Source organism: Arachis stenosperma, chromosome 3, assembly GCF_014773155.1.
Source record: "Arachis stenosperma cultivar V10309 chromosome 3, arast.V10309.gnm1.PFL2, whole genome shotgun sequence".
Classification (NCBI taxonomy): Eukaryota; Viridiplantae; Streptophyta; class Magnoliopsida; order Fabales; family Fabaceae; genus Arachis; species Arachis stenosperma.
In genome coordinates, this window is record NC_080379.1 from 147,542,531 (window position 1) to 147,566,628 (window position 24,098).

Here is a 24,098-nt window from a genome sequence, read left to right on the forward strand (position 1 = left end):
CTGTTATCAAACTTGGAAACGAGCCACAATAGATAGAGGACTCGGAGGAGGAAGAAGTTGTTGGGATTTGAAACTTATTAGGCCAGGGAAAGAGAAGGCTGCAGTGTGGGGTATATAGAAAAGCGAAATGGGAAATGATGAATCAAAAAATGAGAATTGAGAGAAGAACAAGTCTAGTCTAAACAAGGAGTATGAGTCGAGCTGGCAATGAGATCACGGTCTTGTTGCCGTTGGGACCGTCACCGTCAAACACTCCAAAACCCTCCCACTCGCAACTCGCAACTCATAACATCCTTCTTCTCCCGACAATGCCCCTTTATCAAAACAAAGTTTTTGAATCCAGTGACAATAACGCTGCGTTTATTTATAAATAAAGGACACTGAGATAGGGATATTGGGATACAAAATCGTGTTTAGCAAAGAAGATATAGACAAAAATAATGTGTCCAGACACATTAAATTAATGTATTTTGTATCCATTAAATTAATGTATTTTGTGTCCATCCTGATAGGAAGAACACGGAGACACTAATAAAATACACAACTTTATTTTTTATTTTTTCTTTTATTATTCTTGTTAATTTTTCATAATTATATTTTTTTATCTCAAATTTTTTGAATAAAAAAAAACGAGAATAAATTAAATTTTCATAATTTATTCTAGTTTATCATCAAATAGAATACAAGAACACAAAAATTTTGTGTCAATCAGTGTCTTATTCTATTCTATTCTCACTGTTTTATCCAATCCTATTTTTAGAAACAAACGCAGCCTTAAATCCTCCTCAACTTAGAACTAGTAGTTCAACAGAAACAATTATTCTGTACGATATAAATACTAAACATATATGTCTTTTTTTTTTAATGAATTAGAGTTGTCCATATATTTTGTTATTTATTATAGTTAGTTATGATTGTTATAATTTTACGAAATTTTTAATTACATCACTATATTTTTTCTTTTTAATTGAGTTCTTGCACTATTTTTTTAATTGAATCTCTATACTTTTTTTTTCTTTTTATTTGGATTCCTGCACTAAAATTTTTTTTAATTGGGTCCCTATAAAATTAAACTAATTACTGTCAAGAGGGACTTGATTGAAAAAAAAATTTTGGTACAAGGACCAAATTAAAAAGAAAAAAAGTATAGGGACCTAATTGAAAATTTTGCAAAACTATAGGGACCAATAGAATAATTAAACCTAGAAATAATATAGTTTTGGATAGTAAAATATTCATTATCTTTTGAATTTTCATAAAACTTTCATCAATTATTTTCTATTTATCACAAATCTTACTAAAACAAGTGAAATTTTGTTTAAAAAATTGTTATCTACATACATAAATAATTACGTCATAGTAGTTAACGATATATATAAATACTATACCGTTAAGTTTTACGTCATAAATTAATAAAAAGACATAACGTGTTCACTATTTACTATAGTAGAAGATCAAATTAATATTTAAAAAAAAAAATAATTAGTCCAAAATCAAAATTTTTAAAATTTAATTGTCACTTTTTTTTAAACAAAAAAATAAAAACATGTATTCAAGTCCTTTTGGAAAATAAATATAATAAGTACTAAATATGCAAATTTGGGAGAATTTAAGTTTTTGTCACACATTACAAATCTTAGACATATACCGAAAATAAGATAAATAATAATTTTTTTAAAAAAATTATCTTATTTATTGTGCAAATAAAATATAAAAGAAAAAAATTAAGCTCTATATAAATAGCTCCATTTAACATAAATCATCACATTTCTCTCATTCTTCTTCTTTTCTTTGTCTTATAAATAATTAGTAGCAAATATAAATTTGTTAGTATGTATATAAAAATAGATATGAGAAAGAGTGAGAACAAGACTCATTTGAATTTCCAGCTCCTACATTAATGCACACTCGTCGTATGATGAATACAGAGGCACTGGGTTGGATATAGGTTAGAAATGTCAAGTATATATTTTTAACAGCTTTGGAAAACTCATGATTCTGGTATAAAATTTTCTGATTTAAAAGTGATGAGCATGTCCTGTTGATGTTCGACGTTTGGGGAAAAATTATAACTCAATAAGTAATGGAACTCTACGCTAAGCTCAATGATATAGGGGGAGTGTTCCTTCTAACTCTGTGCTGCAGGAGGATCCACCATTAGTAACACCGTATCTCTAGTATGCAAATTATGTTAGGCCATATGGAAGAGCACTCAGTCGAACGAGGAGTATATCGCTAATAACAATTCTTACCTACGTGTTTTAAATGTTCATAATTTTTTTTTTTTGAGGGACTAAATGTTCATCATATAAATAGTTTAATTATTATTTAATAGTTATTAATTTATATTTTTAAATATTAGAATATTTAATTTAATTTATTGTATTTTATTTTTTATTTATTTAGTTATTAAATTAAAATTTATATTTGTGAGTTTAAGATTTTTTTATTTTAATATGGTAAGAGATTATAAATACCTTTTAAATTATTGTAGCTGTCATAAAAAATTAAAAAAGTGTCAAAATACTTTTTGATTTTGTGATGATACTATAACGTGGACAAATAAAATTGATTGAATTCTTCCCTTATATAAGAAAATTGGGTAGAAGATTGAGTGATTTTCTTCTATTCAATTTTTAAATTATAGATTGTAGAGGACTTAGGTTCTTATTGTATAAAGAAATTGGATAAAAAAATAGAGTTGTTTTACTTAATTTTTGGTAACTTTGACAGGATATCGAATTAAGTTTGTAGCAAGATCTCAATTCCGAGAACATATACGATTTCTTTAAAAAAAGAGTAGACTCGACTCGGGAATTACTTAATGTTAGTGTCGAAAGTGAATTGTACAATACAATGCAGGCAAAGAAGTGAAATTGAAATAAGAAAAAAAAATAGAAAATAAAGTCGAAACGGTTGAAAATACAAAGAAATTGAATAACAAATGAAAATGAGTAAATTGAAATAAAAAATTTAAATAAATAAACAAAATAACAAAGCAACGATAAAGAAAAACAAATAACTGAATCAAAACAACAGAAAAAAAACAAGCAGAATTAAATTGAGATTAGGAGAAATTAAATAACTGAATAAAAAGAAAAAAAATACTAAATGTTAAAAAAGAAAACAAAACAATAAAATGAACAAAGAAAGAAAATTTATTCTAGACACTCACTCACTTGGACTTGCACTCCATGATTTTTTGTTACACTCCTCTTTCTTTCCATCTCCCCCCAAACATCTTTCTTTAATTTTTTTTTGCAAAATTGTTAGGGCTACCTATTTTGCTAGTTGAATCTTTAAAACTACACCTCCTAAAGAGTCTAACTCTTTCTTCTCGATGGATGTCGAGACTGTCTTCGACCTACAGACATGTAGGAAAGTCATTAGGAATTGTTTCTACTTTTAAATTAGCCACTTTCAACTTGTCTTATACTGCACCTTTCTTAGGAATTAGTTTGTACTTTTGGTACCCAACTACTAATAACTTCTATTTTTTTTCACAGAATGATGAGTCCGACCTTGATAGAAGTTTTTACTTCGACTGGCATTGCTCCTGATGGGGAGGATGCGTGCTAGGCTACTAAAAACCCAAATAATATTTTCGACATCAATTTTGACTCGACTTTTGTGTCAGATTTTATTTAAAATATATAACATGGGTTTTGAGGGTGATCCTGTTACTGATAGCAAGCACGTAGCTTTTCTACTCTTATGGCTGAATGTCTTTATCTTTTGTCCTAAATCAATTCAGATCCAAAAAAGTAATTATTTGCCATTAGCTATTATGCTCCACTGCAAAAAGTATGTCAACCTCCTGATGCGTGAGCATCTTTCTTATCTTTTCCTAGTGAATTTGCATTTAAATTGTTGAGTTTAATCAAGAATTAATTATCTTTTAGCCACTATGGATGCTACTTTGAGTCTCGTGCAATTTTGTTTATTTTAGATAGCATTTGGCTGGATTTGATGGAGAAGAAGCTTGCACAAATGGAATGAGCACAAGAATTAAAGGAGATGATCAGCGAGGAACGATGCGTGCGCGTACCTGACGCGTGCGCGTGATTTGGAGAATTGTGCAGTGACGCTTGCGCGTACCTAACGCGTACATGTGATTGACGCGTACGCGTGACATACGCCACGTGCAGAAAACGTTGGGGGCGATTTCTGGGCCCCATTTTGGCACTCAAGTAAGGCGCAGCTCTCTGCCAAGTTAGACGCAGATCCAGTAAATCAAGTGGTCCCCATGTTACAAGGTGCGGATTATTTAATTGATTCTGATTTAAATTTAAATTTTAAAATAGGAAAAGATATTATTTTAAATTTTAGAAATTAGATTTTAAATTAATTAGGATTAGATATAAAAGATTCGGGGATTCTATTCCAATTGACATTCCATACTTTTACAGTTTACCTGAATCCTTATTTTTCCTCTTTGAACCATGAGCAACTAAACCTCCACTGTTAAGGTTAGGAGCTCTGTCTATTGTATGGATTGATACTATTATTTTCTATTTTAATTCATGTGTTGATTTATATTTCAAGAATTGTTTTCGTTCTTTATCTTATGAATTTGGGTGGAACGGAAGTATGACCCTTGTTCTAATTGAGTTCTTGTATAACTTGGAAAAGCTCTTTACTTGAACAACAGCTTGAAAACATATTCTCCTATATTTCTAATTATCTGGACTTAACGGGATACGTGACATATAATCCTCTTATATTTGGGTAATTAGGATTTTTGGGGCATACAAACTGGAATTTGAACTTCACCCTCTAATTGGAATTAATTGACCAAGGAATTGGCGGTTGATGAATTTTAGAAGAGACTAGAAAGTTCTAAGGAATTAGGGTCTAGTCACATATAGTTTGCCAGGAATTAAATCTTGCATGATTATAATAAATTAATAAGAAAAGTCAATCCGGAAAATAGATAATTCTGAAACCTTAACTGCCTTCTTCATATTGTTTTTCCAACTTAATTATTGCCTGTCTTCTGATATTCTGAAGTTCCTGTTTAATGCTTTTGAACACTCAAACACTATTTTCTGCTTGTCTAACTAAGTAAATCACTTAACCATTGTTGCTTAATCCATCAATCCTCATGGGATCAACCCTCACTCACCTGAGGTATTACTTGGTACGACCCGGTGCACTTGCCGGTTAGTTTGTGGGTTATAAATTTCGCACCAAATTTTTAGCGCCATTACCGGGGATTGATAGTGATTAACAACTATTAGTTGTTTCATTGTTTAGATTAGGCGTTTTAGTTTTAATTTCATTTAAATTTTGTTAAAGTATTTTCGAAAAAAAAATATTTTAATAGCACTAATATTTTTATTAATTTCTGAAATTAAGTTTGGTGTTTCCTAGTTCAGGTTACCTCACTGAGAATTCTCTGCACTCTGACGTAGAGAGTTCCATCTTTTATTGTCTTCTATTTGTTTATGCGCAGGCACAGAGACAAAGAACATCTCTTAGACTTTGATCCTGAACCTGAAAGAACTTTTAGGCGGCGGTTGCAACAAGCAAGACTCTACAATGCTACAGAATCCACTATGGACCCTAACAATGTTGTTAATGCCAATGTGGCAAATCCGAATGGGAATGAACAACAAAGGAGAGTACTTGAGTCTTACTCTGCACCTACTGCAGATCTGTATGGAAAAAGCATTGTGGTGCCTCCTATAGCTGCGAACAACTTTGAGTTGAAGCCACAATTGGTCACCCTGGTGCAACAAAACTGCCAGTATCATGGTCTTCTCCACGAAGACCCAAATCAATTTATTTCTAGTTTTCTGTAGATTTGTGATACTGTGAAGACAAATGGAGTGAACCCAAAGGTGTATAAACTCATGCTCTTCCCGTTTGCTCTGAGCGATGGAGCAAAGCTATGGCTGGATTCTCAACCCAAGGAGAGTTTAGATACTTGGAACAATGTTGTTACTGAGTTTCTTACTAAATTTTTCCCACCAAAGAAGCTGACTAAGCTTAGGGTGGAGGTTCAGACCTTCAGGCATAAGGATGTTGAAACTCTTTATGAAGCTTGGGAGAGATACAAGCTACTGACTAGGCAATGTCCTCCGGACATGTTCTCCAAGTAGATCCAACTAGATATCTTTTATGAAAGTTTGGGTGAAATGTCCAAGATGTGCTTAGATAATTCTGCTAGTGGTTCACTGCACAAGAAGAAGACAACGGAGGAGACTATTGAGCTTATTGAAGTGGTTGCTAGCAACCAATATTTATACTCATCTAACAGGAATTCTGTGAACTCTGAGGCTCCTCAGAAGAAGGGTGTTATGGAAGTAGAAGCTCTAAATGCTATTATTGCTCAGAATAAGCTCATGTCTCAACAAATGAGTCTACTTACTCAACACATGGGTGGTATGCAAGTCTCAGCTATCAACACCCAAAATCCACCTCAAGAGATCTCCTATGACATGATAGGTAATTTTGTGCAAAATGATCATTATGATTATGCTCAATCCTCGTCTGAACAGGTCAATTATATGGGGAGTAGTCCTAGAAATCCCAATAATGACCCATATTTTAAGACATACAATCAGGGGTGGAGGAATAACCCAAATTTTGGGTGGAGAGACCAACATCAGAGACCTCAGAATTTCAACAATAATTTTCAGGGCGGCTTCCAACAGAACAATTATAATAAACCACCAATTTCAGTCTCAGCAGCAACAACCACCTCAGCAGGCAAACTCTAAGTCCCAAGAAGATTCTAATTGGGAGATGATGAGGAGTTTTATGCAGGAAATCAGAGCCTCCATTAGAAACTTGGAAGTGCAAATGGGCCAACTAAGTAAGCAAATACCTGAGAGGTCTGCAAGTATATTCCCAGGTGATACAGTGGTGAACCCAAGAGAATATTGCAAGGTTATTCAATTGAGAAGTGGTAAAGTAGCTGGCTCTGAGACCAAGGTCAATGAGGAGTTAATTGAAAAAGAAGCTCCAGAGGAGAAGAAGGAAGATGTGGAGCACGCCCCTCCTAAGCGTGCAGACAACCCATTCCCTGATTCTCTTGACACTTATTCTACCTTGCTAAAGGCTCCTGAATACAAGCCAAAAATGCCATACCCTCAGAGGCTTCAGAAGGCGTCCAAAGAAAAGCAGTTCTCTAAATTTTTAGATGTCTTCAAGAAGCTACATATCAACATTCCTTTTGCAGAGGCTCTTGAGAAAATGCCTCTCTATGCTAAATTTATGAAAGAATTGTTGACCTACAAGAGGAATTGGAAGGAACAAGAAATAGTGGTGTTAACCAAGGAATGCAGTGCCATTATTCAACACAACCTTTATGAGAAGATGCCAGATCCAGGGAGCTTTGTAATTCCTTGCACTATTGGAGATGTCACCATTCAGAGAGCTTTATGTGATCTTGGAGCTAGCATCAATCTGATGCCACTTTCAGTGATGAAAAAGCTTCAAATTGGGGAGGTAAAACCCATTCGTATTTCTCTTCAACTTGCTGATCTTTCTATTAAATTACCTGTGGGTGTTGTTGAGGATTTACTTGTTAAAGTATGACCATTTATTTTTCCTGTTGATTTTGTTATATTAGACATGGAAGAGGAGGTAAAATCCTCTATTATACTTGGTAGACCCTTTTTAGCTACAGGTAGAGCTCTGATTGATGTGCAAAATGGTGAATTGACCCTGAGGGTCAATGAAGAATAAGTGGTCCTCAATGTTTTTGAAACTCTCAAGCACCCTAATGATTCTAAAGGGTGTATGAAAATAAATGTTATTGAACCACTTGTTCAAGAGGTACTGAAAGCTGAGGTACTTGATGACATTCTGGATCCTATTTCTGAGTATAAATTAGTGGAAGTTGATGATTCACCACCCCACAAGGCCATGGTTCACACGCCTAAAGCAGAGGAGGAAGCCCCCAAGCTTGAGCTCAAACTTTTACCTCCTTCTCTAAAATATGAGTTCTTGGGTGAAAATGATTCATATCGGTGATTATTAGCTCTTCCCTGAAGCCTGAAGAGGAAGAGGCGCTTATTTCAGTGCTCAGAAGCCATAAAACAGCTCTTGGGTGGACCATTAGTGACTTGAAGGGGATCAGTCCAACCAAGTGTATGCACAAGATCCTCCTTGAAGATGATGCTAAACCAGTTGTGCAACCACAAAAGAGACTCAATCCAACAATGAAAGATGTGGTCCAAAAAGAGGTAATGAAATTATGGGAAGTAGGTATTATTTACCCTATTTTTGACAGTCCTTGGGTAAGTCCTGTACAGGTAGTTCCCAAGAAAGGAGGGATGACAGTGATCAAGAATGAAAAGAATGAGCTTATTCCTACAAGGACAGTCACATGATGGAGAATGTGTATAAACTATAGGAGGCTCAACATTGCTACAAGGAAGGATCACTTTCCCCTGCCTTTCATTGATCAGATGCTTGAGAGGTTAGCTGGTCATGCTTTTTATTGTTTTCTGGATGGATATTCTGGATATAATCAAATTGCAGTGGACCCTCAAGATCAAGAGAAGACAGCATTCACATGCTCCTTTGGAGTGTTTGCCTACAGAAGAATGCCATTTGGACTCTGTAATGCTCCAGCAACTTTTCAGAGGTGTATGCTTTCAATTTTTTCTAATATGGTTGAAAAATTCATTGAGGTATTTATGGATGACTTTTCTATTTTTGGTAGTTCTTTTGAATCCTACTTTAAGCATTTATCTCTTGTCTTGAAATGGTGTCAAGAATCAAACCTTATTTTAAATTGGAAAAAAATGTCATTTCATGGTTACAGAAGGTATTGTTCTTGGTCATCGGATTTCAAGTAAAGGGATTGAGGTTGACAGAGCAAAGGTGGAGGTAATTGAAAAATTACCACCAGCAGCTAATGTTAAGGCAGTCAGGAGTTTCTTGGGTCATGTAGAATTTTATAGGAGATTTATAAAGGACTTTTCTAAAATTGCTAAACCATTGAGTACCTGTTAGTTATTGATGTTCCTTTTGTGTTTGATGCTGAATGTCTGCATGCTTTTGAAACTCTGAAAGCAAACCTTACCTCTACTCCCATTATAGCTCCCCCTAACTGGGTTTACCATTTGAATTGATGTGTGATGCCAGTGACTTTGCTATAGGAGCTGTTTTAGGACAGAGGCATGGTAAGCTTATACATGTCATTTACTATGTCAGTCGTGTGTTAAATGATGCCCAAAAGAATTACACAACTACAGAAAAAGAATTATTAGCTATTGTGTATGCTGTTGATAAGTTTAGGTTCTATTTAATTGGTTCTAAGGTTATTATTTATACTGATCATGCTGCTGGTGCACGAAATTGCAATAACACTTTTGCAATCCCGCACAACTAACCAGCAAGTGCACTGGGTCGTCCAAGTAATACCTTGCGTGAGCAAGGGTCGATCCCACGGAGATTGTCGGCTTGAAGCAAGCTATGGTTATCTTGTAAATCTTAGTCAGGATATCAGAAATTATCAGGATTGATTGTAAGAAGTAAAAGAACATGAAATGGTTACTTGTATTGCAGTAATGGAGAATAGGTTGAGGTTTGGAGATGCTCCATCTTCTGAATCTCTGCTTTCCTACTGTCTTCTTCATCAAACACGCAAGTCTCCTTCCATGGCAAGCTCATGTAGGGTTTCACCGTTGTCAATGGCTACCTCCCATCCTCGCAGTGAAAGCTAATGCACGCACTCTGTCACAGTACTGCCAATCACCGGTTTGGTTCCCTCCCCTACCGGAATAGAATCCCTCTTTTGCGTCTGTCACTAACGCCCAGTAGGTTACAGGTTTGAAGCACGTCACAGTCATTCAATCATTGAATCCTACTCAGAATACCACAGACAAGGTTTAGACCTTCCGGATTCTCTTGAATGCTGCCATCAGGTCCTGCCTATACCACGAAGATTCCGATTAAAGAACCCAAGAGATAACTACTCAATCTAAGATAGAACAGAGGTGGTTGTCAGGCACGTGTTCATAGTTGAGAATGGTGATGATTGTCACGGATCATCACATTCATCCGGATTAAGAACAAGTGTTATCTTGGAATCGAAGCAAGCATGATTGAATAAGAAACAGTAGTAATTGCATTAATCCATCAAGACACAGCAGAGCTCCTCACCCCAAACCATGGGGTTTAGAGGCTCATACTGTGGAAAGAAACGTGTACAAAATGTTATGAGGTCATAAGGTACGGATACAATGTCAAAAGATCCTATAAGTAGTAAAAGCTAGTATCCTAAGGTTTACAGAAATGAGTAAATGACAGAAAAATCCACTTCCGGGCCCACTTGGTGTGTGCTTGGGCTGAGCAATGAAGAAATTTCGTGTAGAGACCTTTTCTGGAGTTAAACGCCAGCTTTCATGCCAGTTTGGGCGTTTAACTCCAAATTTTATGCCAGTTCCGGCGTTTAACGCTGGAATTTCTGTAGGTGACTTTGAGCGCCGGTTTGGGCCATCAAATCTTGGGCAAAGTATGGACTATTATATTGCTGGAAAGCCAGGATGTCTACTTTCCAATGCCGTTGAGAGCGTGCCAATTGGGCTTCTGTAGCTCCAGAAAATCCACTTCGAGTGCAGGGAGGTCAGAATCCAACAGCATCTGCAGTCCTTTTCAGTCTCTGGATCAGATTTTGCTCAGGACCCTCAATTTCAGTCAGAAAATACCTGAAATCACAGAAAAACACACAAACTCATAGTAAAGTCCAGAAAAGTGAATTTTAATTAAAAACTAATAGAAATATACTAAAAACTAACTAAAAGATACTAAAAACATACTAAAAACAATGCTAAAAAGCATACAAATTATCCGCTCATCACAACACCAAACTTAAATTGTTGCTTGTCCCCAAGCAACTGAAAATCAAAATAGGATAAAAAGAAGAGAATATACTATAGACTCCAAAATATCAAAGAAACATAGCTCCAATTAGATGAGCGGGACTAGTTGCTTTTTGCCTCCGAACAGTTTTGGCATCTCGCCCTATCCTTTGAAGTTCAGAATGATTGGTATCTATAAGAATTCAGAACTCAGATAGTGTTATTGATTCTCCTAGTTAAGTATATTGATTCTTGAACATAGCCAGTGTATGAGTCTTGGCTGTGGCCCAAAGCACTCTGTCTTCCAGTATTACCACCGGATACATACATGCCACAGACACATAATTGGGTGAACCTTCTTTAGATTGTGACTCAGCTTTGCTAAAGTCCCCAATTAGAGGTGTCCAGGGTTCTTAAGCACACTCTTGTTGCCTTGGATCACAACTTTATTTCCTCCTCTTTTTTTCTTTTCTTTTTCTTTTTCTTTCTTTTTTTTTTCGAATTTTTTTTTTCACTGCTTTTCTTGCTTCAAGAATCAATTTGATGATTTTTCAGATCCTCAATAACAGTTCTCTTTCTCCTCATTCTTTCAAGAGCCAACAATTTTAACATTCTTAAAACAACAAATTCAAAAGACATATGCACTGTTCAAGCATTCATTCAGAAAACAAAAAGTATTGTCACCACATCAAACTAATTCAACTAGTTTCAGAGATAAATTTCGAAACCCTGTACTTCTTGTTCTTTTGTGATTAAAGCATTTTTCTTTTAAGAGAGGTGATGGATTCATAGGACATTCATAGCTTTAAGGCATAAACTTTATTAATTTTATTAATTAAGAACAAGACTCAAATATAGATATAAGATGAGACTAAAAATAATAAATAAAAAAAACGAAAAATAATAGGCTCCTAATGATAGAGATTTTCACAGAGTTAGAACTCAACAACCTTGATTTTGAGAAGTGGATGCTCCCTCAGCTTGAGAGGAGAGCTTTTGGCGTTTCATCTCTTGAATTTCACGCCCCTGCTTCTCTTGTTCCTTCAGCAATTTGCAGAGCATGCAGTTCTGATTCTGCTGTTCTTCCTTCAGTTGCTCCATAGTCTCTTGCAACTTGTTAATAGATGCTTCTAGGTTGGCCCAATAGCCAATTTCAGGGAATTCAGGGAGGAACTCATGCGCCCTCCTTTTGATAGAGTTGTCTTGCACTTGTCCTTCCATTGACTTCTTGGTGATTGGATGTTCAATGGGTATGAATTCATCTACTCCCATCTTCACCCCAGCCTCTTTACAGAGCAAGGAGATCAAGCTTGGGTAGGCCAATTTGGCTTCAGTGGAATTCTTATTTGCAATTGTGTAGATCTCACAAGCAATCACATGATGCACCTCCACTGCTTTTCCAAGCATAATGCAGTGAATCATCACTGCTCTCTTGATGGTAACCTCAGAACGGTTGCTAGTGGGCAATATGGAACGCCCAATGAAGTCTAGCCACCCTCTTGCAATTGGTTTGAGGTCTCCTCTCTTGAGTTGGTTTGGGACACCCTTAGAATTGGTTATCCACTTAGTTCCAGGGAGGCATATGTCCTCTAGAACTTGATCCAACCCTTTATCTACTCTCACCATCCTCCTATTAAAGGAATCAGGATCATCTTGCAGTTGGGGCAACTTGAAGATTTCTCTTATTTTGTCCAGATGGAAGTATATAACTTTCCCTCTGACCATGGTTCTATAGGTATGGTAAGCAGTTCCAGTCATTCTGCTTATCTGTTAGCCACAGATTTGAGTAGAATTCCTGAACCATGTTCCTTCCAACCTTGTTTCAGGATTGGTTAGAACTTCCCATCCTCTGTTTCGAATTTGCTCTTGGATCCCCGGATATTCATCTTCTTTCAGATCAAATTTAACTTCCGGGATCACTGACCTCAGACCCATTATTTTATGATAATGGTCTTCATGTTCTTTGGTTAAGAACTTCTCTTCATTCCAAAGATTCTTTGGATTATTCTTTCTTGCCTCTTAAATTGGTTTGTTTTCCCTTAGGAGCCATGATATTGATGAATCTTGGCTTAGTGATCACGGAAAAGCACACCAAACTTAGAGGTTTGCTTGTCCTCAAGCAAAAGAGAAGAGAGAAGAGAGGGGGAGGAAGAGAAAATTCGAATGGTGTGGTTGGAAGAGTGGAACAAACGTGTATTTATAAGGTGGGGAGGGGAGTTTTTTCGAAAACAAAGAGGAATTTGAAAGGAGATTTGAGAAGATTTGAGAAGAAATTGAGAAAAGGGTGAAATTTTTGAACAATGTTTGTAATTGATTTGAAATAAATTTGAAAAAAAAGGTTTTGATTTTTGAAGATTTGGAAGTGAATGATGAATGATGAAGTGTGATTTTGTAGAAAAGTATGGGTGAGAAAAGGAAAGTTTGAAAAAATCTGATTTGAAAACAAAATTGTGGTCCCCCCACCAAGCTGGCGTTAAACGCCCAGAATGGCACCCATTCTGGCGTTTAACGCCCATCTGTTGCCCCACTTGGGCGTTTAACGCCCAGCCAGGTACCCTGGCTGGCGTTAAACGCCAGAAATTCTTCCTCACTGGGCGTTTTTCCAAAACGCCCAGGATGCTGCACACCTGGCGTTAAACGCCCAGAATGGTACCCATTCTGGTGTTTAACGCCCAAAATGCCCCTTACTGGCGTTTTTTCGCCAGTAAGCTCATTTTCTCTGCTTTTTTGAGCTGAATCCTCCTGTAACTCTGTGAATTCCTTCATTTTTGATACTTGCCTCTGTAAGAACAATTCATACAACTTTCCTAATGACTGGGTTGCCTCCCAGCAAGCGCTTCTTTACTGTCCTTAGCTGGACTTTCACTGAGAATCACTCAAGTCTCAGTTTTGAGCATTCCTGCTCAAAATTTCCTTCAAGATAGTGCTTGATTCTCTGTCCATTAACAATGAACTTCTTGTCAGAATCAATATCCTGAAGCTCAACATATCCATATGGTGATACTCCTGTAATCACATACGGACCCCTCCACCGGGACTTGAGTTTTCCTGGAAACAGTTTGAGCCTGGAGTTGAAGAGCAGGACTTTCTGTCCTGGCTCAAAGACTCTGGTTGACAATCTCTTGTCATGCCACTTCTTTGCCTTTTCCTTATAAATTTTTGCATTTTCAAAGGCATGAGTCTGAACTCCTCTAGCTCATTTAGCTGGAGCAGTCTTTTCTCACCAGCTAACTGTGCATCCATGTTTAGGAATCTGGTTGCCCAGTAGGCTTTATGTTCCAGTTCCACAGGCAAATGACAGGCCTTCCCATACACCAATTGGTATGGAGAGGTTCCTATAGGAGTCTTGAATGCTGTTCTGTATGCCCACAGAGCATCATCCAAGCTCTTGCCCAATCCTTTCTTCGGGCCATTACAGTCCGTTCCAGGATTCTTTTTAGCTCTCTGTTAGAGACTTCAGCTTGCCCATTAGTCTGTGGATGATACGGAGTTGCCACTTTATGGCTGATTCCATATCTAACCATAGCAGAGTATAGCTGTTTATTGCAGAAATGAGTGCCCCCATCACTGATTAGCACTCTGGGGACGCCAAACCTGCTGAAAATGTTTTTCTGGAGAAATTTCAGCACGTTTTGGTATCATTAGTGGGTGTAGCAATTGCTTCTACCCACTTAGATACGTAGTCCACTGCCACCAGAATGTAGGTGTTTGAGTATGATGGTGGGAATGGCCCCATGAAGTCAATTCCCCATACATCAAACAATTCTATCTCTAATATTCCTTGTTGAGGCATGGCATATCCGTGAGGCAGGTTACCAGCTCTTGGCAACTGTCACAGTTACGCACAAACTCCGGGAATCTTTATAGAGAGTAGGCCAGTAGAAGCCGCACTGGAGAACTTTAGTGGCTGTTCGCTCACTTCCAAAATGCCCTCCATACTGTGATCCATGGCAGTGCATAGGATCCTTCGTGCTTCCTCTCTGGGTACACACCTGCAGATCACTCCGTCAGCACATCTCTTAAAGAGATATGGTTCATCCCAAAGGTAGTACTTGGCATCTGAAATTAGTTTCTTTCTCTGCACATAACTGTACTCTTTGGGTATGAACCTCACAGCTTTATAGTTTGCAATATCTGCAAACCATGGAGCTTCCTGAATGGCAAAGAGTTGCTCATCTGGGAAAGTCTCAGAGATCTCAGTAGAAGGGAGGGACGCCCAGCTACTGGTTCTATTCTGGACAGATGATCAGCTACTTGGTTCTCTGTCCCTTTTCTGTCTCTTATTTCTATATCAAACTCTTGCAGAAGCAACACCATCTTATAAGCCTGGGTTTGAATCCTGCTTGTGAGTAAGTATTTAAGAGCAGCATGGTCAGTGTACACAATCACCTTTGATCCCACTAAGTAGGATCTAAACTTGTCAATGGCATAGACCACTGCAAGCAACTCTTTTTCTGTGGTTGTGTAATTCTTCTGTGCATCATTTAGAACACGGCTAGCATAATGACATGCAGAAAGTTTGTTATGCCTCTGTCCCAACACTGCACCAATGGCATGATCACTGGCATCACACATTAATTCAAATGGTAATGCCCAATCTGGTGCAGAGATGACTGGTGCTGTGACCAGCTTAGCTTTCAGGGTCTCAAATGCCTGCAAACACTGTGTGTCAAACACAAATGGCGTGTCAGCAGCTAGCAGGTTACTTAAAGGTTTTGCAATTTTCGAAAAATCCTTGATAAACCTTCTATAGAATCCTGCATGCCCCAGAAAGCTTCTAATTGCCTTAACATTGGCAGGTGGTGGTAATTTTTCAATTACCTCTACCTTTGCCTTATCCACCTCTATTCCCCTGGTTTTAAACTGGGAGAAATGTCACTTTATGGTGACTGAAGGAATTGTCCTTGGGCACAAAATTTCAAGGACAAGTGATAGGTGGTTAAGACAGGAGCTGAATGAGTCTCCATACACTGAGAAGTCATCCATGAAGACTTCCAGAAATTTCTCTACCATATCTGAGAAGATAGAGAGCATGCACCTTTGAAAGGTTGCAGGTGCATTGCACAGACCAAAAGGCATCCTCCTGTAGGCAAACACGCCAGAAGGGCATGTGAATACTGTTTTCTCTTGGTCTTGAGGATCTACTGCAATTTGGTTGTAGCCTGAGTAGCCATCCAAAAAGCAGTAGTAATCATGACCAGCTAGTCTTTCTAGCATTTGGTCTATGAATGGTAAAGGAAAATGATCCTTTCTGGTGGCTGTATTGAGTCTTCTGTAGTCAATACACATGCGCCACCCTGTGACTGTCCTTGTAGGAACCAGTTCATTTTTTTCATTATGAACCACTGTCATGCCTCCCTTTTTGGGAACAACTTGGACAGGGCTCACCCAGGGGCTATCAGAAATAGGATAAATAATCCCAGCCTCCAGTAATTTAGTGACCTCCTTCTGCACCACCTCCTTCATGGCAGGATTTAGCCTCCTCTGTGGTTGGACCACTGGTTTGGCATTATCCTCCAATAGGATCTTGTGCATGCATCTAGCTGGGCTAATGCCCTTAAGATCACTTATGGACCACCCAAGAGCTGTCTTGTGTGTCCTTAGCACTTTAATCAGTGCTTCCTCTTCCTGTGGATTTAAAGCTGAGCTTATAATCACTGGAAAAGTGTCACCCTCTCCCAGAAATGCATATTTCAGGGATGATGGTAGTGGTTTGAGTTCAGGCTTAGGAGGTTTATCCTCCTTCTGAGGAATTTTCGAAAATTCCTTTGCCTCCTCTGGCTCTTCCTGATCAGTTTGAGTATCCTTGAAGATGTCCTCAAGCTCTGATTCTAGGCTTTCAGCCATATTGATCTCTTCTACAAGAGAGTCAATAATGTCAGCGTCCATGCAGTCCTCTGGTGTGTCTGGATGCTGCATAGCTTTTACAGCATTCAACTTGAACTCGTCCTCATTGACTCTCAAGGTTACTTCCCCCTTTTGTACATCAATGAGAGTTCGTCCAATTGCTAGGAAAGGTCTTCCTAGAATGAGAGTTGCACTTTTGTGCTCCTCCATTTCCAGCACCACAAAGTCAGTTGGAAAGGCAAATGGCCCAACCTTGACAATCATGTCCTCTATTATGCCTGATGGGTGTTTAATGGAGCCATCAGCAAGTTGGAGGCATATCCTGGTTGGTTTGACTTCTTCAATCAACCCAAGTTTTCTGATAGTGGATGCAGGTATTAAATTGATACTTGCTCCAAGATCACATAAGGCTATCTTGGTGTAAGTGCCTTCCAATGTGCATGGTATCAGAAAGCTTCCAGGATCTTGAAGCTTTTCTGGTAAGCTTTTTAGAATGACTGCACTGCATTCTTCAGTGAGAAACACTTTTTCAGTTTCTCTCCAGTCCTTCTTATGACTTAAGATCTCTTTCATGAACTTAGCATAAGAAGGTATTTGCTCAAGTGCCTCTGCAAAAGGAATCTTTATTTCAAGAGTCCTTAAATAGTCTGCAAAGCGGGCAAATTGCTTATCCTGTTCCGCTTTGCGGAGTTTCTGAGGATAAGGCATCTTGGCTTGATATTCTTCAACCTTAGATGCTGCAGGTTTATTCCGTACAGAAGTGGTTGAAGAAGCCTTGTTAGGGGGATTACTGTCAGCACTCTCAGGTGTCTGATCCTCCCTTGGCGTTTGGACGCCAGAATTGGGTGGAAAATGGGCGTTTAACGCCAACTTTTCCCCCTTTTCTGGCGTTTGAACGCCAGAACTGGGCAAGGAATGGGCGTTAACGCCAACTTTCCTTCCCTTCTGGCGTTTGAACGCCAATATTCCTCTCTGGGCTCTTACTGTCCTCAGAGGGATTTTGAACAGTGGTTTGGTTGTCCTCTGTCATTTGTTCCTTATTTGGCTTTTTGCTCTTTTGAACAGTGTTATTCAAGGTCTTTCCACTCCTCAATTGAACTGCTTGGCACTCCTCAGTTATCTGTTAGATATTTGCTGTTTTGCTTGATTCAACTGTAGTTCTATGCTTTTATTAGCAACTTTAGTTTCATGGAGCATCTCTTTAAATTTTGCTAACTGTTCAGTCATCAGGAGTAGTGTTGATTAAGCTCCATTATCTGTTCTTGAGGATTAGAGTCAGTGACTATTGTCATGACTTCCTCTTCTGAAGAGAACTCATTGCTAGAGTACAAATATTGGTTTCTAGCAACATGTCTATAAGCTCTTGAGCTTCTTCAATTGTCTTCCTCATGTGTATAGATCCACCAGCTGAGTGGTCTAAAGACATCTGAGCTTTTTCTGTAAGCCCATAGTAGAAAATGTCTAGCTGTACCCACTCTGAAAACATTTCAGAGGGACATTTTCTTAGCATACCTCTATACCTCTCCCAGGCATTATAAAGGGATTCATTATCCTCTTGTTTAAAGCCTTGGATGTCCAGCCTTAGCTGTGTCATCCTTTTTGGAGGGTAAAAATGATTCAGGAATTTGTCTGATAACTGTTTTGTCTTTATGCTGCTGTAGGTTGGTTATTTAACCACCTTTTAGCTTGATCTTTTACAGCAAATGGAAACAGTAATAGTCTGTAGACATCCTGATCTACCTCTTTATCATGTACTGTGTCAGCAATTTGTAAAAATGTGCCAGAAACTCAGTAGGTTCTTCCTGTGGAAGACCGGAATACTGGCAATTTTGCTGCACTATGATAATGAGTTGAGGATTTAGCTCAAAGCTGCTTGCTTTAATGGGAGGTATACAATGCTACCCATATGCAGCTGTAATGGGGTTAGCATATGACCCCAGAGTCCTTTTGGACTGATTAATTCCACTTGAGTCCATGATGGACAAAAGGGAAATGATAATAATTGCAAAGAGATAAATTTTGTTTATATTTTTTTTTTTGAAATAACCGAAAAAAATAAAATAAAAAGAAATTTAAATAAAAAAATTCGAAAATCAAAAGGGAAAATGAGATCAAAGCAAATTGAGAACTGAATCAATTAGTAAAGAAAAGATTTTGAAAACAGCAATTAAAAAGATACGATTGAAAAATTTTTATGAAAAAAGATTTGATTTTTTTAAAAAGAGGAAAGAGAAAAACACAAAAAGACACCAAACTTAAAATTTTTAGAAAATCAAACACTAAATTTTCGAAAATTTTAAGAGAAAAACACAAAGAGGACACCAAACTTAGAATTTTTATGAATCAAAAAGGGACTAAGAACATGCAAAAATGAAAATTTAAAAGAAAAACAAAAGCATGCAATTGACACCAAACTTAGAATATGAAACTAGACTCAACTAAAAGACTCTAAACCAACAAAAATAAAACAGTCCTAATCTAAGCAACAAGATAAGCCGTCAGTTGTCCAAACTCGAACAATCCCCGGCAACGGCGCCAAAAACTTGGTGCACGAAATTGCAATAACACTTTTGCAATCCCGCACAACTAACCAGCAAGTGCACTGGGTCGTCCAAGTAATACCTTGCGTGAGCAAGGGTCGATCCCACGGAGATTGTCGGCTTGAAGCAAGCTATGGTTATCTTGTAAATCTTAGTCATGATATCAGAAATTATCAGGATTGATTGTAAGAAGTAAAAGAACATGAAATGGTTACTTGTATTGCAGTAATGGAGAATAGGTTGAGGTTTGGAGATGCTCCATCTTCTGAATCTCTGCTTTCCTACTGTCTTCTTCATCAACACGCAAGTCTCCTTCCATGGCAAGCTCATGTAGGGTTTCACCGTTGTCAATGGCTACCTCCCATCCTCGCAGTGAAAGCTAATGCACGCACTCTGTCACAGTACTGCCAATCACCGGTTTGGTTCCCTCCCCTACCGGAATAGAATCCCTCTTTTGCGTCTGTCACTAACGCCCAGTAGGTTACAGGTTTGAAGCACGTCACAGTCATTCAATCATTGAATCCTACTCAGAATACCACAGACAAGGTTTAGACCTTCCGGATTCTCTTGAATGCTGCCATCAGGTCCTGCCTATACCACGAAGATTCCGATGATTGTCACGGATCATCACATTCATCCGGATTAAGAACAAGTGTTATCTTGGAATCGAAGCAAGCATGATTGAATAAGAAACAGTAGTAATTGCATTAATCCATCAAGACACAGCAGAGCTCCTCACCCCAAACCATGGGGTTTAGAGGCTCATACTGTGGAAAGAAACGTGTACAAAATGTTAGGTCATAAGGTACGGATACAATGTCAAAAGATCCTATAAGTAGTAAAAGCTAGTATCCTAAGGTTTACAGAAATGAGTAAATGACAGAAAAATCCACTTCTGGGCCCACTTGGTGTGTGCTTGGGCTGAGCAATGAAGAAATTTCGTGTAGAGACCTTTTCTGGAGTTAAACGCCAGCTTTCATGCCAGTTTGGGCGTTTAACTCCAAATTTTATGCCAGTTCCGGCGTTTAACGCTGGAATTTCTGTAGGTGACTTTGAGCGCCGGTTTGGGCCATCAAATCTTGGGCAAAGTATGGACTATTATATATTGCTGGAAAGCCCAGGATGTCTACTTTCCAATGCCGTTGAGCGCGCGCCAATTGGGCTTCTGTAGCTCCATAAAATCCACTTCGAGTGCAGGGAGGTCAGAATCCAACAGCATCTGCAGTCCTTTTCAGTCTCTGGATCAGATTTTTGCTCAGGACCCTCAATTTTAGTCAGAAAATACCTGAAATCACAGAAAAACACACAAAACTCATAGTAAAGTCCAGAAAAGTGAATTTTAATTAAAAACTAATAGAAATATACTAAAAACTAACTAAAAGATACTAAAAACATACTAAAAACAATGCCAAAAAGCATACAAATTATCCGCTCATCAGCTGCTTTGAAGTACCTTCTAACCAAATAGGATTCTAAACCAAGATTAATCAGATGGGTGTTACTCCTTCAAGAGTTTAATATTGAGATAAATGACAGGAAAGGGTCAAAAAATCAAGTAGCTGACCATCTCTCCAGAATTGAGCCTGAAGCAGGAGTATAACCACCTACAGCTGTGACTGAGACATTTTTGGATGAGCAATTGTTCCTCATTCAGCAGGCTCCATGGTTTGCAGACATTACAAATTACAAAGCCATGAGTTTTATCCCAAAGGAGTACAGCAGGAAACAAGTAAATAAGCTATTGACTGATGCGAAGTACTACATTTGGGAGGAACCATACCTTTTTAAAAGGTGTTCAGATGGTATCATCCGGAAATGTGTCCCAGATGAAGAAACACAACAGATTCTTTGGCACTGTCATGGTTCTGATTATGGAGGCCACTTTGGTGGTGAAAGGACAGCAACAAAGGTCCTTCAGAGCGGGTTTTAGTGGCCAACTCTCTTCAGGGACGCAAGAGCATTCATGAAGCACTGTGACAGATGTTAAAAAGCCACGAATCTTCCTGCCAACCATGAAATGCCACAGCAGGGGATTCTTGAGGTTGAGTTGTTTGATGTGTGGGGAATTGATTTCATGGGACCTTTCCCACCCTCACATTCAAACAACTATATTCTAGTGGCGGTTGACTATGTGTCTAAGTGGGTGGAAGCTGTCACTCTAGCCACCAATGATGCCAAGGTGGTAATGAGCTTTCTTCAGAGATATATCTTCATCCGGTTTGGTGTCCCAAGGACACTCATTAGTGATGGAGGAAGCCACTTCTGTAATAGACAGTTGGACTCACTTCTGCATAGATATAGAGTCTGTCATAAAGTGGCAACCCCCTATCACCCTCAGACAAGCGGACAGGTTGAAGTTTCCAACAGGGAACTTGGTGTACGAAATTGTGATCTCTAATAATGGCATTCAACTTGATATGCGCATCTACTAACTCAGCACTTTCTTCATAAATTCGCACAACTAACCAGCAAGTGCACTGGGTCGTCCAAGTAATAAACCTTACGTGAGTAAGTGCATGTTTGGGCGCCATTATTTTTTAATGTGTTTGGCAAATTTCTAGTAGTAAAAGTAAAAGTACTAGTAAAATCAAAAAAAGATCTTTTTTGAGAAGCTGTAATTTACATCTTTTTTTAAAAGATCTTTTTTCCTAAAAAAAAGATGTTTTTCATATAATAAATAAACAAAAAAGTACTTTTATATTGTTATACCCAAATATAATTGATAGATAAAAAGACCTTTTTACATGAGATATCCAAACATAAAATTACTTTTACTTCTCTATAAAATCTTTTTAAAAAAAAGATAACTTGAAAAAAGATCTTTTCTTAGAAGCTCACCCAAACAAGCCCTAAGGGTCGATCCCACGGAGATTGTTGGTATGAAGCAAGTTATGGTCATCTTGTAAATCTCAGTTAGGCGGATAATGAATGGTTATGGAATTTTCGAATAATAATAATAAATAAACAGAAAATAAAGATAGAAATACTTATGTAAATCATTGGTGAGAATTTCAGATAAGTATATGGAGATGCTTTGTCCCTGTTGAATCTTTGCTTTCCTACTGCCTTCCTTCAATCCTTCTTACTACTTTCCATAGCAAGCTTTATGTAGGGCATCACCGTTGTCAATGGCTACATCCCATCCTCTCAGTGAAAAGGGTCCAAATGCTCTTGTCACAACACGGCTAATCATCTGTCGGTTCTCGATCATGTCGGAATAGAATCCATTAATTCTTTTGCGTTTGTTATCACGCCCAACAATCGCGAGTTTGAAGCTCGTCACAGTCATTCAATCCCTGAATCCTACTCGGAATACCACGGACAAGGTTTAGACTTTCCAGATTCTCATGAATGCGCCATCAATTCTAGCTTATACCACGAATATTCTGATGAAGGAATCCAAGAGATATGCGTTCGGTCTAAGGTAGAACGGAAGTGGTTGTCAGTCACGCGTTCATAGGTGAGAATGATAATGAGTGTCACGGATCATTACATTCATCATGTTGAAGTGCAACGAATATCTTAGAATAGGAATAAACTGGATTTAATGGAAAATAGTAGTAATTGCATTAAAACTCGAGGTACAGCAGAGCTCCACACCCTTAATCTATGGTGTGTAGAAACTCCACCGTTGAAAATATATAAGTGATGGTCCAGGCATGGCCGAATGGCCAGCCCCCATGAACGTGATCAATAGTCTCCTAAGATGAATAATAGATTAAAACTGAGACCAAAGATGTGGTCAAAGACGTCTAATACAATAATAAAAATATCCTATTTATACTAGACTAGCTACTAGGGTTTACAGAAGTAAGTAATTGATGCAGAAATCCACTTCCAAGGCCCACTTGGTGTGTGCTTGGGCTGAGCTTGAGCTTTACACGTGCAGAGGCTTCTTTTGGAGTTGAACGCCAAGTTGTAACGTGTTTTTGGCGTTCAACTCTGGTTCGTGACGTGTTTCTGGCGTTTGACTCCAGAATGCAGCATGGAACTGGCGTTGAGCGCCAGTTTGCATCGTCTAATCTCTTATAAAGTATGGACTATTATATATTGCTAGAAATATCTGGATGTCTACTTTCCAATGCCATTGAGAGCGCGCCATTTGGAGTTCTGTAGCTCCAGAAAATTCATTTTGAGTGCAGTGAGGTCAGAATCCAACAGCATCAACAGTCCTTTGTCAGCCTTCTTATCAGAGTTTTGCTCAGGTCCCTCAATTTCAGCCAGAAAATACCTGAAATCACAGAAAAATACACAAACTTATAGTAAAGTCCAGAAATGTGAATTTAGCATAAAAACTAATGAAAACATCCCTAAAAGTAGCTAGATCCTACTAAAAACTACCTAAAGACAATGCCAAAAAGCGTATAAATTATCCGCTCATCACAACACCAAACTTAAATTGTTGCTTGTCCCCAAGCAACTGAAAATAAAATAGGATAAAAAGAAGAGAAAATACTATAAATCTCAGAATATCAATGAATATTAGTTCTAATTAGATGAGCGGAACTTGTAGCTTTTTGCTTCTGAACAGTTTTGGCATCTCACTTTATCCTTTGAAGTTTAGAATGATTGGCATCTATGGGAACTTAGAATTTCAGATAGTGTTATTGATTCTCCTAGTTAAGTATGTTGATTCTTGAACACAGCTACTTTTATGAGTCTTGGTCGTGGCCCTAAGCATTTTGTTTTCCAGTATTACCACCGGATACATAAATGCCACAGACACATGACTGGGTGAACCTTTTCAGATTGTGACTCAGCTTTACTAAAGTCCCCAGTTAGAGGTGTCCAGAGCTCTTAAGCACACTCTTTTTGCTTTGGATCATGACTTTAACCACTCAGTCTCAAGCTTTTCACTTGGACCTGCATGCCACAAGCACATGGTTAGGGA

At 38.0% G+C, this 24,098-nt stretch overlaps 1 protein-coding gene across 1 annotated transcript; it reads left to right on the top strand.

Annotated features, from left to right (window-relative positions):
- The first annotated feature begins 5,558 nt into the window (after positions 1-5,558).
- On the top strand, positions 5,559-7,983 carry LOC130966870 (uncharacterized). The gene is made up of 4 exons (XM_057891690.1): positions 5,559-5,659; positions 6,263-6,503; positions 7,066-7,455; positions 7,726-7,983. Exons 1-4 carry the CDS (start codon positions 5,559-5,561, stop codon positions 7,981-7,983), a joined length of 990 nt encoding a protein of 329 aa, XP_057747673.1.
- The last annotated feature ends 16,115 nt before the right edge of the window (positions 7,984-24,098 follow it).

Excerpts from the sequence above, each read along its gene's own strand:
- LOC130966870 (XM_057891690.1), top strand. The coding sequence starts at position 5,559 with ATGGACCCTAACAATGTTGTTAATGCCAATGTGGCAAATCCGAATGGG. Across the intron at positions 5,660-6,262 it reads TCTGCACCTACTGCAGATCT|GAATTCTGTGAACTCTGAGG; the intron begins GTATGGAAAAAG and ends CTCATCTAACAG. Across the intron at positions 6,504-7,065 it reads CTCAATCCTCGTCTGAACAG|GCTCCTGAATACAAGCCAAA; the intron begins GTCAATTATATG and ends ACCTTGCTAAAG.